The 19098-nt window shown below is 39.9% G+C and overlaps 1 protein-coding gene across 1 annotated transcript in view; it reads left to right on the top strand.

Annotated features, from left to right (window-relative positions):
- LOC115782200 (neural-cadherin-like) overlaps window positions 1-19098 on the top strand; it is a 100740-nt gene that overhangs the window by 56447 nt on the left and 25195 nt on the right. Inside the window, exons 12-21 of the mRNA XM_030732267.1 lie at window positions 2773-2940; window positions 6705-6954; window positions 7192-7319; window positions 7658-7844; window positions 11018-11161; window positions 12516-12799; window positions 13287-14895; window positions 15626-15719; window positions 16523-16707; window positions 18477-18706. Coding sequence (XP_030588127.1) covers window positions 2773-2940; window positions 6705-6954; window positions 7192-7319; window positions 7658-7844; window positions 11018-11161; window positions 12516-12799; window positions 13287-14895; window positions 15626-15719; window positions 16523-16707; window positions 18477-18706 — 3279 coding nt within the window. The remainder of the gene's footprint in view (window positions 1-2772; window positions 2941-6704; window positions 6955-7191; window positions 7320-7657; window positions 7845-11017; window positions 11162-12515; window positions 12800-13286; window positions 14896-15625; window positions 15720-16522; window positions 16708-18476; window positions 18707-19098) is intronic.

Below are 19098 nucleotides of genomic sequence, written 5' to 3' on the forward strand. Positions count from 1 at the left end.
CACTACCAGTCTGGAGCAGCTCTACTCCCAAAGGTACTGCATGTGGAAATACCACAGAGAAAGAAGAGGGAAGGAGACTTATTCAGTCTAAACAAATTATTTAAAATACATTTTAGCAGCTTGTGTTTCCTCTGGTTGTGTTTAATAGCTACAGTAGCATTTTTCTACTGCGCTGTTACAAAGGCTTTTCCTTTAAATGTGCACAAACATCCTCTTACCTGCAGTAGCTTGTCAAAAAAGTGTTTTAATGAATAGCACAGGTTTAAAAGCAACTAATTATCACACACTGCAACTCTTTGTCTATTATAAGTATTGTGGCTTTGATATGTTGGAAATAAGACTTTCTTTCATCATCATTTATCATCTGAGACTTTGATAAAAAGACTGACAGTGTGCACCAACAAACGATTCATGTATTTTGAAGTGATTACCTGAAACACTGTGAGGAAGATTATAAATGCAAAGTTAACCTCACTGCTAACAGCTTCTGAAAAATGAAAACACTAAGCCACAATCTTTGGAGAGGTATTAAATATAAAGATAATAATACCCTTTAAGATACATTTTTTTTTTTGAAAAACACATGCATAAATAAGTTTGTTCAATATGAAACCTAGCTAAAAATGCTAGCTTTAAAATTTACTGAGCCGATGTTGTCGACTAACTTTAAGTGATTTATAATGTCACTGTCAGTGATGGAATACTTTTTTTTTTTTACATTTTTCATAGGTATGTTGTAGTCCTTCTCAGACCTAACTACGGTCTTCTTCTTGCTTTGAATTCATTTATTCAAAGAAGAGATGGTCTTCAGCCAGAAACTTGCTATTGCACTATAGAGCTGTTTATTATTTAGCATACTTTTTACTGCACTGGTGTCGGAAGTCTCTGGCAATTTTGCTGCTGACTTCATGCAAAATTGATAATGCTAAGCACAAAACCTCGCCTAACAAAGCTGCTGCATATTTTAGGATGGTTTCAGAAGTTATTTGGCTCATGCAACAATCTTTGTGCTGTAACTATAAAAGCACTTCATTAAATGTTAAATGTCTCAGCTGGTCTGAGACATTGTTCTTTTTGATTTTCTCATCACAGTTTCTGATTACATTGAATGAGAATTAAGGCTAAATTTTCAAACCACACTTCACAGTAAAATGTGAAGCACTGTTCCCAGTTGACTTGAAGCACTTTAGAGGAAGAGATATGCCATTGAGCAACTATGAATGTTCTTATGCCCCAAGACATGCACAGCCAGAGCTGACCTCATCCCGTGTCAACAGACTGTACAGTACAGCTCTGCAGAGAATTAAGTGGAAAAGATGGAAAAGGTTGCTATGACCGTATCCAGAATATAATTTCCAGCTTTGGTTCTGTATTACCAAGTCAGATATTCATTTAATATAAAAACAGCAGCTGCTGGGTACATATTTGACATCACAGATTACAATCTTTGTTCTCTGGTTTCAAGCTTTAGAAAAGAGTTGCATTTTGTCACAAATACTAATCAGATTGTCCCACAAATAGAAAATGTAATACTGAACTTAAGTGAGATTGGTTTTTATCTGGCTACTGCAGCACAATAATAGAGTTGCTGGCCCTGATTTACATTGATAGAATAATGCAGCTGATAGTCAAAATGTTAAAGCTGAACAATTGAATTCAAGGTGAAATAATAGTGAACAGTTTTTCATTTAAGCTCTATAACTGTGAATTAGTGGCTATTGTGAAATACAATTAGAATGTGTGGGCAACAAAGAAGTATTTCTAAATGTTCTTCTTCACTTTGGCGTGAGTGCAATTTTAATGTTACTCATTGTTTAATTTAGGTAAATGGACTCAAACACTCTAATGGCCTCTTTTCACTTTTTCTTGTGGCGTTCACTTTGATGAAATATGGTCTCCAAGTCAAATTTACTGCCTTATGTCCTTGGAATTCAATTATGGCACAGTAGCAAAAGAGGAGCTTTTGTATAGTCTGAATTATGGCTTAATGTATTTTTGTATGGCTTATCCTACTGCTTTTGTTGTTTTAGCCTAACTAAATGATTTCCAACTTTGGGTCCTCCACTGAGCTGATCACTGCTTGTATCTGCTCAGGTATAAAGATCCATCTAAACACCCAGATGCACACATTTGGTTCCTAGTGCTGCTTTCTGTCCAGAGACAGCCACTCCTGAGTCACATAAAGGTGTAACTTTTAAACTTTTTGCACCACAAAAATAGTTTGATCTGGAAATGTTTGGACGGTGACACAATTTTCTCAGTTTTGCTTCTGTACACCACCACAATGGATTTTAAAAGTAACAATGATGCAATTTATTATTCAAGGTTAGCATAAATATTACATTATACAGAAGGCAACAGGTGACTGTATAAGAAAAGTAACAGTTAAGGCAATATGTTTGCAGCTACTTAAAATCTTGATTGTTTTATTTCAGATATGTTGTGGTGGAGTACAGACACAAAACTGTGACAACAGTGTCAATGTTCACACATTTCTTGTAAGTGAAGGAGTAAACAAATAATGGCTCTGACCAAAGATCTGATGGTAACTTTTTTTTTAATGCAAGTTATAATACTATTAAAAATTTGTGCACAGAAAACACACAAAACTACCACTGTGGTAATTTCTGCTACCAGTGTCAACAGGGCCACATTTTCACACATTGACTCACAAGATTAAAGTAATATCCTACATGCTGTTCAGGGTAGTAATCATTTCAACAACAAATATGATGATAATTTCCCTCACTGAACTATTCCCTTTGTTCACAGCGGACCTATATTACACGGGATATCATAGCATCTGATGGGGGAAATCGTAGCACTTCTGTGGAGCTGGCAGTCACCATCACCAATGTGAAGAACCAGCCCCCACAGTGGGAAAAAGAAAGCTACAGTGTTGTCATCCCTGAGAACACTGCCAGGGACACACCCATAGTGGTAAGCATGCATGTAACTTCAATTTCTGGTACAATGTTTATATTATAATGCTGGTTTCTCTTTCTATATCTCAGTTATTATTGCTATTATCTGACCATTTTGACATTGTGTTCTTACTGGACTAAAAATATGCCTTCAAAAGTTCTTAAGTGCACTAAAAAAATCCGTCAAAGTGTTCTAATTTGATGCTGTAGCAGAAAGATGACATTGAATCCCATGTGCTAAGCAAATTTTATGACACCAGACTTAATAAATTCATTGAAAATGTCTCCTTTGATGTGAAAAATTTATAGCTGTCAGTCTAAGAAAAAAAAATCCTTTTGTTCAAGGTCTTCAAAAGACAGTTCACTTCTTGATAAGAGGTTATTTCAGGGCTCAGACAGCAAGTTTGACTTTCATCCTACTACATGTCTTACTCGGATAGTCAATCACTGAAAGAAAATTTAATCCAAATTTGACATAACCTGTGTTTCTGATGTCCCCTACTGCAGTCTGACCTGGTTCTTTTATAGCCTGTTACATGTGAACAAATGTTACTTGACCACTCTCAAAGAAGTAGTAGTAGTTTGGCATTTTGGGAAATATGCTGGCATGGATTCTTGATTTGGATGAGCAGACTGATAGCACTAGGGGTTAGTTATTGAGTCGTGTCCTGGAGCGGATAAGCTTAGCTCAGCAAAAGAAATGAAAAACAGCTAAACTGGCTCTGTCCAAAGTTAAAAAATGTGGCCATCAGCTCAGGGGTGGAGCTTAACTCTCAACAGAGGGAGCAGGACATTTTCAGGGCTGATTTCTGATAAAGTCAGTTATAATTAACCACTCTAATATATTCTGCCCAGTAATGGAAACATAATTCAGAGACTTTACTTAACCCTTATATTCATGAGTGACTAGACCCTCCATTCTTCCATAAGTGGATCAAAAATTAAAAATTGCCTTTGAATCAATGTGTTTTATGCCATTTTTGTTATTTTGGTTAAGAATGATCATTTGTATTACATTTTGACCCACACAAGAATTATTTTATGTTTTTTATTTTTCACTTCACCATTTTGAAAACATTTTGAAAAGAAAAAAATACACAAAAGCAATAAAAGAATTTCAGCATTTTTGTGTGTGTGTGTGTGTGTGCGCACAACATGGATATTGACTGGATGGCATTACCTTGACCTCCAGTAACATTGTTAATTTTGACCAGAATATTGGTCCTTCGTATTAAGCAAATACATAGGACAGTTTTATTGCATTTGTGCAACATCTCAAACATTAGAAACATCCTGTTTCAGCCTGACGCTGAAAAGCTAATTCATCCATTTATTACTTCTAGGCCAGGCTATTGTAATTCATTACTACCTGGTTGTCCTAAAATACATGGTCTTGAATAATCAGGCCCCATTTCTCAAAGGCCTCATCTTACCATATCACTCCAAAAGAGCACTTTGCTCTCAGACTGTTGGCTTACTTGTGGTTTGTAGGGTATTTAAAAGAAGAATGGGACACAGAGCCTTCCGCTCCCAGTTTAGATTCAAGAGGCAAACACCCTCTCTATTCTTAAGATTAGGCTTAATACTTTTCATTTTTGATCAAGCTTATAGTTGAGGCTGGATCACAAACTATAAAATAGGCAAATCTGATGACAGATGATAAGAAACACACTTTCACACAATAGTCATGAATGCACATACATTTCTGATGTAAAAAAAAAATGAAAATAATACATGTATCCATTCTTGATGTGTAAAATCATCTTCTTAAGGGGTGACACTGTGTGGTCCACATTTTTGACCCACTTATGTGTTAAATGGGTTAAATCGAAAGTACTGAGATAACATGGTAAGACTACAAGAAAAAGTCCTACTAGGAAGCTACTTAAGTAAAAAAAAAAAAAAGTAAAGTAAGTACAATTATGTTTGTCCTGAAAATCAGTACAGTTACAGCAATCTGACAGTAGAAGGGTTATTATCATTATGAAAATTCACTGATCACAAATTTGGAAAAAGCTGTGAATGTCATTTTGTCAAAAGACTGAAACAGTGGCGCTGGAATAGCTACATATTATACTGCACCACTGAGAAACCTGAAAATAAAAAAAATGTATGAATTGTATCAAGGTTGCCAAATTCTAAAATGTCAGAGATTGTCAGTAGATGCAGCTAAGCTATCAGTATGAAAAGCCTATATGATATCCTTCATGCACCTGTGGCATTGTTTACCTTGAGGTCGAGGCCAACAAGAGTCGAACTTGTCCGAGATTTTTAGTAGATGCATCTATGGTATAAATTTAAAAATCCTAGGTGACTTCTTTTTTGAATTATGGCATTCACAAGAAATATTCACAGAAAGCTTGACCTCTGACCTGAGGGGAGGGGTGAGGGGTAAAAATAATTAAAGACTCATGGGACACATTTTCTACAGTTCAGCAGTTTTGTTTTTGTTTTTTGTTTTGTTTTGTTTTTTACTTTTAGCATTAATTACAGTTTCATAATTACACTTAAGAGAATGTTCAGTTTTCATAATTGTTTATTTGATGTTTCCATTTGATTTTTTTATTTAAATCTTTGAAATTTTACTGCCAGGAGACTGAGGGTTATCACTGGTGGCTGCCAGATTTTTTATATTATTAAATTGTTAGCACCACCATTGATACCGACAGGTGCACTGTCTTAATACCATGTTTGTCCACAATGAGAGGAAAATGACCATAAATTAGACGGAGTGCTATAGAACAACATACAAGACCTATTCAAACACAATTTCCTCTTAACCACAGATTTTAGTTAAGACTATTACAGATCATACCAATTATTCTTGCTCAACCTGCTGTTCTTAAGTCTTGAAAGAATAATGAAGTAAAATCTAAGATAAGCACAGGATGCTATTAAACTTTTTGTACTCTGTCTATATTTTTCCACCTAGCTTAAAAACACACCAAGAAACTTTACTGAATCTTAATCTCTTAGTCACAAGACATAAATTGACCAATAGAGTAATTTAATTGCTCAGATGGTCAGCAAGCCAATAAGTCAGGGACAGACATCTGTTTTTGTAGTCTAGTTAAAAAGTAGCCCAGTACTTTGCCTTTACTGAGCAGTGGAGCACTCCCACCTTCTCCCCCTGCAGTCACTCAGTGTATTACCACCAGCAATAACAAGGCACACTAATTAACAGACTGCATCTTGTGTGCTTTGACAGACTGTTCTTGTTTTACCAGTTTTTATGCTAAGCTAGTTTCAGCCTAGCTCTACACAGCCATAGGAGTGGTATCATATAGCCCTCAGCAAAAAAGGGAAAAAGCACTTCTTTTAAGCCCAGAATAATATCACAGAATGAAGCTAGAGCCAGTAAATATAGCATATAGACCACAAAATGTGCTTACCAGTATCTTAAAACTAATTAATTAATATAAAATAATTAGCTTCTGTTCAGAGATTTAAAAATGTCTAGCTGGAAGTTCTTAAATACTTTCATTATTTCTTGGATTGACTCATTGACCTCGTAGAACATTGATGCAACTGTGAAATTAAAAGGGACAGAAAGGAACAGTGGACAGAAATAGTGCTACTCCTCATATAAACATATTTTCCAAAATTGACATGAAAGATCACAGTATGACAGATTCCCCGTTTTTGTTTTTTTTTTATATTTATCTGTTCGCTCAGTTTATCATTTTCTGCCTCACGTACAAGCTCCTACTAATTACTGCAATACCTAAGATCCAGGGTTTCTTTCAATAAAATCATGATATAACTTCTCATCCTGTTCAGACGGTCAAGGCAACCTCTCAGTTGGGTGACCCGAGAGTGACCTACAACCTTGAGGATGGGATGGTCCCTGAAACCAACATGCCTGTTCGTTTCTACCTCTCCCCCAACCGGGAAGATGGCTCTGCATCCATTCTGGTGTCTGAGCCGCTGGACTATGAAACCACACCATTTTTCTCTCTTCAGGTCCGGGCGCAAAATGTGGCTGCAGTGCCTCTCGCAGCGTTCACAAGAGTTTATGTGAATATTACAGGTATAGTTTCTACTTCCCTCACTCTGTCTTTGTCCTTTACTATATTTAATTGGTAGATTGTACCATTATATCATATTTTAGATTAGATTAGATTAGATTAGATTAGATAGACTTTATTGCCATTTACACAGGTACCAAGCAGTATAGGCCCATTGGAATTTTTGCAGGAAAAGGATATGTGAGTGGTATCAGGAAATTAACACATTGGCAATTTGCTGATGTAATTTCTATACTCAGATGTCAATGACAACGTGCCATTTTTCACGTCATCCATTTACGAGGCCTCAGTGACAGAAGGAGCCGAGATCGGGACTTCAGTTCTGCAAGTGTCTGCCCATGATAAAGACCTGGGTCTTAATGGAGAGGTTTGTGGTGTCATGATGATGTTGTGAAGGTTAAAAAAAAAAAAAAAAAAGGTTTTGCAAAAATCCAGAGACTGCTGTTTCCCAATTATTATGTATTATGTAACATCACACCAGAGTCCCACCAGTGCGGAAGCTTTTGCTTCACTGTTGTTAAAGTTTTAGACGTGGGTTTGGGAACTGTTTCATCAGCTGTCTGATATTGGTTGAACAGAGCATATTGATTTGTTTAGCCCTTGTGACATTGTGACAACCACAGAGCATTTTACTTCTGCTGTTTCTGCAAGTTATTGCTTGAAAGTATACTTTAGCTTAATTTTCAAATTCCCTGTGCTCCACAGATCACTTACTCACTGCTGAGTGACAGCAGTGGTGACCACAGTCTGTTTCGTATCGACCCAAAACTTGGGATCATCTACACAGAAGCTGTGTTTGACCGTGAGGCCCGTAGCTCCTACTTACTGGAAGTTCAGTCAGAAGATGGCCAGGAGTCAGCTCGACCTGGGAAGAACAAACAGCCCAACACAGGTTAGAAATTATAAGGATGGCTGGTTGGATAGGTGGGTGGGTGGGTAATAGCTTTTCATCTAGCATAAAACTGATAAATTTAGTAAATTTTGTCCCAGTATCATCAAAATAGTTAGACATTTGACAAATTTAAAATCTGAAGTAACTAGTTTAGCACTGAAGCATTATTGATAACATTATAAATGAATACAATTGATACCAGCTTGAGCTGGGAAATATCTTATGTGTTGTTGCGTAGTTCTACTAGCTTGTCCAGTCTGTATTTACATGGATAAAATGGCTCACTGATCTCTGCTCCAGTCTTTACCTTGCCCTCCCTGCACACTGTGGACTTTCTCACCGACACAAACACTGGTGAAAATTAAAGCGAAAGAGATAAGCTAAAACAGTGTCTCTTCCAGTGGAGTGTTATTATGCTCAAATTTTTAAAAGGAAATTATCAGTCAGAAATATCCTGTTTTCTCTCATTTGATGAGGATGATGGATCAGTGTAGCTGCTACACACACACACACACACACACACACACACACACACACACACACACACACACACACGTTAATTTCAAAGCATGCAAAAGTCCAAGCATAAACTTTTCTCTGCATGCCACGACAGGCACATCTGTCTTACAAGTGTTAGGTATACTATGTGGAGATGGACTCGGTGAGCTATCAACCGATCCCCATCATCATCATCATCATCATCATCATCCACTAACACAACTTTAGTTTTTATCACTGGGCCGTTTTGTGTGCCTTAGGTTGCAGGGCAACCCAGTATCATGGTAATAGAGCCTATCCACTCCAGGAAATCATGTGGATGTCGTGATATGAAGTGACACGCAGCGGAAGTTGCAGTAACTTGCATTACCACCAGGGTGTGATATTTTATTTTACACCAGCAGGCTGATGTGAATACAAAAATGGCCTCCGTACACCTAGTGTGTTGTCTTTTGTTGTTGTTAAACAATATTCATAATGTAGTATTACTTAAATGGCTGAAAATCTACAGAAAGGTGATAGAAAGTTGTAAGCTGGAAATTAAATATCGCACCCTGCTGGTACTGCAAGTTACTGCAACTTCCTGCAATTTCAGCTTGCCTGTACATTTCACACCTACAAGATGCAAAGCATGAAATGGACACGGTGGATAGGCGGCTGTATTATATACTTTGATACCAGGTTGTTCCGGGTGGGGCCTCCATAGAATGGGTTCATTCGAAGTTGTGATCTGTCCCACAAATGCTTGATCAGACTGGGATCTATGGAGTTTGGAGGCCAAGTCAAAACTTTTGCCATATCCACTGGGGGGGAGTGCGCTTGGTTTGCAACAGTGTTGTCATGCTGGTTGGCACGTGTCAAAGTAACATCTAAATGAAAGGCAGGACCCCATGATTTCCCAGAGCAACATTGCATTGCACCGTTAATGTTCAGTTTACCTGGTTTTAATGCTGTAGCTGCTCAGGGCTGAACTAGCTGACTAATTTGCTTATCATAACCCCGAGAGTTCACTAATTAAAATGTAGTATTTAATTTGTTCTGTGCAAAAACCTGTTATGGCAGGCAGCCAAAAAGAGCCAGGCATATATGTGCCACAGCAATTTGTAACTGTTAAATTTTTAGATAGTTGTAAATTTTTTGTTGCACTTTCAAGTTGCTTGTAGATGGATTTTCTTTACCTGTGGCTAGATGTGGGTAGTTTCATTTCCTGCATTTTTCCCGAGTTAAACGATCAAGCTTCTGTCTCTCTCTTTGTATTTAACATAATGGCTTGATGGGTTCAATCGACTCGTCTGACTCTCAGCAAGAAACGCATGTATGCCAAAATGTCAAACTAGTCCAGACAATTAAGAACCCAGCTTTGTGTAATTACTCCTTTGTTATAATGACATAAATAATTAGCGACAGCTACTTCTGATTCATTGTATCCCTATCTTTTAAAGTGATGCAAAAATATGTTTTTTGCTATTGTGGCATTCTACGAAACTTTAAAAGTTGGCAGAGTTAACTTTAGGGCGACCTCTGCCCCGGTGTGATGTTCAATTCATAAAAAGCAGCATTGTTCTTTCCCTATATGCCTACAGGGCAATACCAAAACTCTAAACCTTGAGGAGTGCCTCCTCTGTGCACTGTGTTTTAAAAAGGCTGCATTGGCATTACATTCATTTACACCTTGGGATTGACTTTGAAAAGTGAATTTTAATTTGATTTATTCCACTGCTATGACCAGACAGCAACACTCTCTTCCATGTTAAAATAGCTCTGAGATTTCTTCTAACTCTTTCTTGTAGCAATCTGCTTTTTCCTCTGCCTTTTAGCTTTCTTTTTTCACTATTTAACCATGAAGGTCTTTGTTTGTTTGCCATGTGTGACATTTCGGCAGTAATAGAATCTCTGTGCATCTAGAATGACGTGCTATGACATTTGTATTTAGACGGGGGTATTTGCTTGTGTTTGTGACAGAGGTGTTAGGAGTGTAGGGCGGTGTTTTGGAGTAGCAAAACCCTCTTTTCAGGTTGCCTGGGCTGCTTAGCATTTGCGATGAGCCTTAGCTGTGTCTACATATCTACCTCATCCAGAAGGGCTCATCTCGCCAGCAAACATTACCTGTCTCTCTGTTACCCCAGGGACACACCAAACGGAGGAGGGAAATGTAAAAACAAGCCAAGAAAACAAAGCCACTTTCCACTGTCTTTTACTGCGGAAGCTCCAAATTAACATGTCACCCATGTGCTCTGTGAACAGATAATTTACTCTTTCTAACTAAAGAAATAAACAATGTAATGAGGAGCCCACAGATAAGACACAAACACTTGTCATCTTATAAATATTTAACCTTCCTAGTTATCTACTCTCTGTTAAAAAGAAAGTAGCTCATTGACGAGGTTCAGAACGGTTGCCCCTATAAAAAGTCCAAAGTCTTGACACAATGAATAATTCATGTAATTTACAGCAAATCTCTGTGAATAGTGTTTTGTCTAATTTATATGTCATTGAGGAATATTGTGCTGGGTTAAGTGCCTCTTTCCCACTAAACAGTGACAATGAATTGTAGAATCAATAAACAGATGGAATGAGAGTAACACACATACAGCCCTGGTTCAAGTACGTGTGTGTGCATGTTTGCCTGTGTGTGCTGTGTCGTTTAATCTCCTGCCATGCTGTCATTCTTGCAGACACAGCGTATGTGAGGGTTTTCATCAGCGATGTCAACGACAACAAACCGGTGTTTGCTCAGCGACTGTATGAAGTTGGTGTCGATGAGAATGCAGATGTGGGCCTGGCTGTTGTCACTGTTAGCGCTAATGACGAGGATGAAGGTAAGTTTGACAAGACAGCAGACTGTTGAAGTCCCAAGGAGATTTCACTGATTTCACTTTCTAGGAGTAACGGTTAAAGAAGCTAGCCAACAGGAACCAGTTTTTAATTTTACTTCTTTTTATGTTATTTCTTTGTTATTACTTTGTAGACATTTCTAGCTTGCCATTTGACCAGGCTCTTTCTGCGAACAGCAGAAATACTAAAGATATTTCCTCATTTGTAGCAGTATTCATAAAGTTACCCTGTGGGCAGTCCTTTCCAATCTGGCCTGAGCTCTGCTGAAATCATACTGCTGAAATCAAGCGGTGTGCTAGATTTAGTAGTCATTTAAGTGCTTGGTAATGCACTGTGGCACATATGTTCCAAAAAGAGTGACACGCTCCCCCACAGTAGGTGGGCGGGATTTAAGCAATAAAGCAGTTGCTCATCCTCTGTATTGCAGTAGCCTAAGATCCCTTTATCAGACATGTTTAGGTCCGTTAATCAAGTATTTATGGGGAGCGGGGGTGCAGCTTAGGCTGGGCTGCAACACTAATGATGAATAGCTGTAGAATAACTCCAACCACCATCATTAAAGTTACAATACTGTTGCACTTGCGCCTAAGAGGCTCTGCTCAATCTGTCTTGTTTAAAAACTCCACCCTGGGTTTGACCGCAATAAGCCTACCAGAGCCCTGTGGGAGACTGGGAGCACTTTGTCAGTAAGGGTTGTGTTAATAGTACAGATTAGTGTATTTACATGGGATTGGAGCTACTTTAACCCAACAAAATGATTGAAAGCAAAGATTATTCATTCCAGGGGATTATCTTAAATATTCCAATGTTAAACCACCATACTGGATGCTGACCGTGGCGACACAGTAGATATCTTCAGATATTGACTTCCTCTCCACTAAACTACACCCCCCCACCCCCATCCCCACCCTCTCCCAAGCTTCACAATCATTCCCTAGGGGGAACTATCAGAGTGCATTATGCTGCTTTTCACTCTCATGTTCCCTTTTGCTTTTTTCAACACTCTTTTTTTTAATTAGTATCTGATTAAAGGCAGGGAGACGAGGTACAAGGTTTCCATTTAATTAAGTAATCAAAAGAAGAAAGGAAGACATGAAAACCTACTAATGTTCAGGTCTTAGAGGAAATGAGGTGTAATACCCTTGTGGTTACACCCTTTTGTTTTTGCAGGAATGCAGCAACAAACGAAAAGGGGACGATAGTGAGGTATCAGCATGCAGAGGCTTAAAAAATAATGACATGAACAAAACCCACTGTGAATTCTACTACATTGCTAAAAATGATCTTTGCCCTTGTTAAAATGATACTCCAAACATGCATTTTTAATTCCTGCCACAGGTGCCAATGCCAAGTTGCGCTACCAGATAACATCTGGCAACAAAGGTGGCGTGTTTGACATTGAGCCAGAGGTTGGGACAATATTCATTGCACAGCCGTTGGACTATGAGCAGCAGAAGAGGTACAAGCTTCTGGTCCTAGCCTCAGATGGGAAATGGGAAGATTACGCTGCGGTGGTAGTTACTGTGGTTAATAAGAATGACGAAGCACCTGTGTTTTCCATGAATGAGTACTACGGATCTGTCACGGAGGAGCTTGATGGGTCACCTGTGTTTGTATTACAGGTATGAGGCTCAGATGATTACTACACACACACTGTGTTGTTTTCAGTAATCACTGTAATTCATATATCTGTAATAATCTTTTAAACACCACTTTCTTGGTGTAGCCGTATGCTGCGGCTAAGTAATGCTCGCAATTTTAAAATGTGACATGTTATTTCAGTTTATCTACTGTTAGTGCTTTACCCTAGCTTGAAACATTATAGAAATTTCATTTAAGTTACAGAGATAGATGCTGTGTGGGGAAACTCAGCAGTAAGACTGTCAGACTTACTCTGAGGCCAGATGTAAGGAACATGCCTGATCAGAGCTTAGTGCTTTAATTTGGGTGGTCAGGGAAAAGTGCAAACACTTAAATGGGCTGTCTAAAAAATCCGAAAGCAAAGAAGACTTGGGTGATGGCTGAGGAGAGATAAGAGGAAGCGGTAATTTGGGTTTGACTGGATGAATGAATATCCATTTTCTTAAGAAGTTGTCTTTATCTCTGCAGGTGACAGCTACTGACCCAGACAAAGATGCAGATCAGGGTGCCATACGGTATTCCATTCATGGTCAAGGGGCGGAGTCATATTTCATGATCAATGACATCACGGGGGAGATGTATGCCCAGCGCACCATGGACCGGGAAGAAAGGGCTGTCTGGCGCTTTGTTGTCATGGCAACTGACGAAGAGGGCGAGGGACTTACGGGCTTTACGGATGTTATCATCAACGTGTGGGACATCAATGACAATGCCCCCACTTTTTCATGTGCGCCTGATAATTGCCACTGTAGCGTAGCTGAGAACTCTCCTGCCGGAACATTAGTTGTGGAGATGATGGCTGTAGACCTTGATGACGCAGCCGTAGGCCAAAATGCAATCCTCACCTACAGAATTACTGAGAATGCACAAAATGCAGACAGTGCAGAACTTTTCGTGATTGATTCCAGCACTGGCACCATATCTGTGGCTGCAGAGGGTCTGGATCGGGAGCGTGCTGACACACACCATGTGGTAGTAGAGGCTCGGGATGGCGGGGGCATGACGGGTACAGCTACCGTCACTATTGTGGTAACGGACATCAACGACCACGTGCCAAAATTTAGAGAGGACTGGTGTGGTGCTCGTGTACCTGAGAGCACAAATGAAGATGCTCCTATTCTGGAACTGAGTGCTGTGGATCCTGATGCTGGCTCATATGGACACTTGACCTTCAGTGTGGTGGCAGGAGACTCAGAGCAGAGATTCTACATGGTTAGCCATAGACTGGAGCAGACGGGCACTCTGAGGCTGAAGAAAAAGCTGGACTTTGAGGAGCTGGGAGAGCAACGGTTCAATCTTACCATCAAAGTTGAGGACTCTGACTTTTCCAGCCACATCCACTGTCTGGTTCTGGTGGAGGATGAGAATGATAATGCCCCTGTGTTTACCCCAAGCTCGTACCTGCTCTCTCCTTTGCCTGAGGATGTAACTGTAGGAACCAGCGTCATCCAGGTCGCGGCCTCTGATGCTGACTCGGGCACAAATGGAAACATTTTGTACAGCATTCTTTCCCAGTCTGACCTATATGGACATTTTGCAGTGAGCAGCGCAGGTGTGGTCACAGTTGCTAGGCCGCTGGATCGAGAGACAGTGGCAGGTTATGAGCTGGTCGTCATGGCGACAGACCAGGGTACCCCGGTGCTGACTGGCAGTGTCACGGTCCGCTTGCCATTGCTAGACGTGAATGACAACGGGCCAGACCTGGAGACAACCTACATTCCCATGCTATGGGAGAACAGTCCGGTGCCTCAAGTGGTCTGGCTCAATAGGAGCTCAACTCTGCTGTATGTCACTGACAAAGACTCCCCAGAGCAAGGGCCTCCTTTTTATCTCTCCCTGCCCTCTGTGTACTCCACTGACTTCCACCTACAGGACCACGGGAATGGCTCTGCCACACTCACCGCTCTGCGGAGATTCGACAGGGAAAGGCAGAGTGAGTTCCACTTGCCTGTTATTATGATTGACAGTGGCGAACCACCGATGACAGCCACAAACACGCTCACCATCACTATTGGCGACCATAATGATAACGTCCATCAGGCAGGAGAGAAGGATGTCTATGTACACAGCTACAAGGGTGAGTTGCTTGTTCTATTCTCTTTGCCCCTGATTTTGCTACAGAGCAAGGAGAGTTTGAATCAAGAGGGGAAAGTGAGGCTACAGCCCTAGGGGAAAGTTTTCACTGCCATACGTGCTTGGAGTAGTCTGGAATTCATAATTGCTTTCTTTCTGTTACATTCTAAAAGTGTTTTCTTATGGTAATATCATTGTCACATCCTTTCTCAAGCTCCCAGCAGATTCTTCCCCTGCCAACCCTTTGCCTAAAGCTCATCTGAACATCACAATATGATAAGAATCATGATTCTTCTCTCTTTATAGTGTTTCTACCCTCCAGGTAAGTTGGTTAGGCACATTGGCTTGTTAGTGTTTTGATCACACACTCGGCTACATGACATTTTTGGTAATTGTGGAAAACAGGAGCACCGTGACTCATCCAGGCTGCCATTGTTTACCCAGCTGCAGTACTCTGGCACTGCAGGTCGATAATAACATAATCCATACTGAGATAGCCTCGCTTCCTTAAGCTCCACACTCTCTGAAGTGGAGCACTGAGAGCCTATTCATTCCAGCAGTGGGACTCCACAGTTATGAGCATAATAAGTAGAACAGAACACAAGGATGCAAGATAAGGAGAAGAGAGGGACGAAAAAGATAAGTGTTGGCATCAGCAGATTCTGTCCAGACTGAGTCAGTATGTGTGTCTGTGTGCTCGTGTGTGTGTGTGCATGTGTGTTTACCTTGAACAGGAAGGATAGCAAATGCGGCACTGGGGAAGGTGTATGCCCCAGATCCAGATGATTGGGACAACAAGACCTACACTCTGGAGACGAGTGCAGCTAAGTAAGAGCTCACTGTTAAATGCATCTAATTTTCTCTGAAAACGTGCTGATCTTCAAATGTGTAGCGGCGGTACAAGTGCTAAAGCAATGCCGTATCAGACGAACTGCCAAACTGAAAAATAAAGAGGATGTGGATTCAGCAATGAGCCGTATTTCCCTAACAAGGATTCTCTCACTGGGCCTGACACGTCTTACAGTTACTTTTCTTAATCTTAGCTCCATTTCCCTGGCCTCTAATATAAGCTACGCATTCTGACAGGCTTTAATCATTGCCATCATCGGTGATCGGCATTCTGGAATATAGAATCAAAAAAAACAAACAAAAAAAAAGATGAGCAATCTTGTGGTGTTCCTGAGATTCTTACTATGCTGTTTTATAAGGTCCTTGTGCTGTTACTCAGCGTTCACATCCTTTAGATCAGATTAGAAATAACAATTTGCATATTTGTTTTTTTCATGTAACAAATTTTGACAGTTACCATGACAACTATCAAGCCCTTTTAGGAGTTTTGGGAGCATAAGAGTTTTACTTTATTTGTCATCTGTCTTTTGTCGTGGCAGTTTTTGTTTATCTGTTTCTCTGAGTTTTTCTGTTTTTTTAGCATTAATTTACATTCATGTCCTGCTGGAGTGAATCCAGGTACCTCTGACCAATTTTCTACTTGTCTGTCTGCCATCTGTTTGGCATATTTTCTTCAGACAAGAGCTGAGAAACAAAAGAAACCTTGCTTTTAAATTTCTCTTTATCTCATTTTATACTAAAGCAACTGTCTCCTGCTTAATAGCTTTTCTTTGTTTCTTCAGGTACTTCAGTCTGGACCAGAGCTCAGGAGAGCTAAGTCTGCGACAGAATGTTCCAGGGGGCAGCTACTGGTTGAGGGTTGAGGTGTCTGATAAAGTGTGGCCTGATGTGATCTCCGGAGTCAGAGTTCATGTCCGGGAGCTGGAGGAAAAGGCCATCCTATCGTCTGCCTCACTGCGTTTGACCGGTAGCGTTTGCGCCAGCACTGACTTGCGTGTTGGCATGAATGTTGTGTGTTAATTCTGAAGCCCTGAGTGCCTTCAGCACAGCAGTTAAAAATGTGTTGCACTTTGTTTTACTTAGTTTATCAGTACAAGGTCTGATCAAAATTTTCCACCCTTAAAAAATCAAAGCACATAGCTGATTCAAATTGGGCTGATCTAACCTCATAGGCGGTCTATTTAGGAAGCACCACATCGCTTCTGGCACTGCTGCTATTTTAATATCACTCTGTTGTGACCATTTGCTTTTGTGCATTAATAATGTGTACGGGATCTCCTACAGTGTAATAAAACTGTGACCCTCATATTTCATTTTCTAAGTTCATTTTGGGGAAGCGGACCAACTCACTGGGAGGCAAATGTATCAAATCTAAGCAACAATTGTGTCAGTATAGCAAAAAAAACAAACAAACAAAAAAATAAACCCACTCCTGCTTTTTCAATAAAATGGTGTAAGCACAGTTGCAGAAATTCAAGTGGAACAATTGTGGTTTCTAATGAATGTGTACAAATGGGACAAATTCAATTTTTTGCTGCATAATCCCATGAATATTGAAACAACGAAGAACATTTTACCAGTCTACTCTGGGTTTTTTTTCACAACAACTCCCCTTTGGTCTCTGTAGGTTGTAGCTTTTATATCCTCGAATTAAAGCTGGATCAGTTTAAAGCAGAAGTTGATGCTCTCTGTACACATGCTAGGGACAGGAATTGAACTTTGAGGAAGCGAGCTAAAAATAGCAGGCACGCCCCTCCCTGGGTAATGCCCAGGGAGAATAACTATAAGGGGAGACTGGCTAAACTGAAACCACTTACGGTTTTTGATTGTCGTGGGTGGTGTAACGGAACATTTTGATTGCACCTTGTACATGACCCCAGGACTCTAAGTAAAAAAAAAAACAAAACAAAACATATTATATAATAAATAACTTTTGAATTGGATTCTTGTTCTCAGTCATCCTCCACAGGAGAAAAAAAAAGGATGCTCTTTGTTGTTGCTGTTAAATTCTTGTTTGAGGCTGATGTTGAGAAAGACAGCATCTCCCACAGGCAAGAATAAATTGGTACTTTTCATTGAATGATTATCAGGTTGTCAATCCAGTTAACACAAAAATAATATGCTGTCAAAAGAATTTTCTGTACTTGCATTATTTAACATTTCTAAGCATTGTAAAGCAACCATTCATACTGCTTGTTGATAATCGTTTCCTCCTCCTTCTTCAACACTCTAAAGTTTATGTCAGAGTGTTCATTTTTTTTGACAGTCTCTCAGAGTACATCTGAGTTATAAAGGTCAGTTTGGAAGTCTCAGGTAAAGTCCTTGACATTTAAAAAGTCATTCAGCAAACGGAGTCAAAGGCTATTACGGATGCCTCTGACTCCAAGTTGTTATCATTTTTGGGAGATTAAAGATGACTGCTCGCATTCTCCACTTTTTACTGGAAGGTGAAACCGCAAATGTGATTGATTTTGTGGTCATTAAAATGTCTTGTACCAGACTGTTTGTCAAGAATCTTAACACAGTTTCAGTAAAAAAAAATTTTATTATCTGCATCATGAGTCATTCGCCTTACGGGTGATTCAGTATGGAAATAGGATCAATAGAGAAGGATGTTGGGCTATGTCTCATGCTAATGGAATCAGGAACTTAGCAGACTTTGATCAACTCAGTAGTTGTCATTGATAAGTCAGTAGTTCTTATTTCATGAACCTCCCTTCTCTTTGTCTCCTGAAGGCATTACAGCAAGAGATTTTATCGACTCTCGTGTCGAAGGGAAGAGTCGGCTTGAGGCGTTCTGGGACTTCCTGTCTGAAGCCCTGTCTGTCAGACCAGGGAGTATCAACGTTTTCAGCATCGCGGACAGGGAGGAGAAAACTGTGGACATCCATTTCTATGTGCTAACTGATAATGGCTACCTACGCCCAGAGAAATTGCACGGTGTCCTCGCCGCACATAAAAGGAAGGTACATATACTATCATGTAGGATAGATAGTCATCAGTGCTCATACATCAAGTGATACACTTGGGGGGTTTGAGGGAAACAGATAGCAGAGCTTTTTTATCTGCCCTTTTATTTTCACACCAACTTTGTGTCTGTTTACTGCCTGCCCCTGTCATGTCTCTTTGTCTCTCCCATTTATTTGCTGTGTTTGTCTTCCCTTCTTTTTTTTGTTTCTGTGCGTTCATTATGCATCACTGTGATTCATCTGTCATTCCCAATGACATATCATGATTCTTAAACATCAGCCAGTTAGAATATTAAAACATTCATGGTGAAGACCTTGCCTTGCTCTTTTGCATTACTCATGAAGCTGTTTTGTTTCACCAAATGTAAATCACTGTGTCCCTCAGGCCG

The sequence above is a fragment of the Archocentrus centrarchus genome, chromosome 6 (genome assembly GCF_007364275.1).
Source record: "Archocentrus centrarchus isolate MPI-CPG fArcCen1 chromosome 6, fArcCen1, whole genome shotgun sequence".
NCBI lineage: Eukaryota > Metazoa > Chordata > Actinopteri > Cichliformes > Cichlidae > Archocentrus > Archocentrus centrarchus.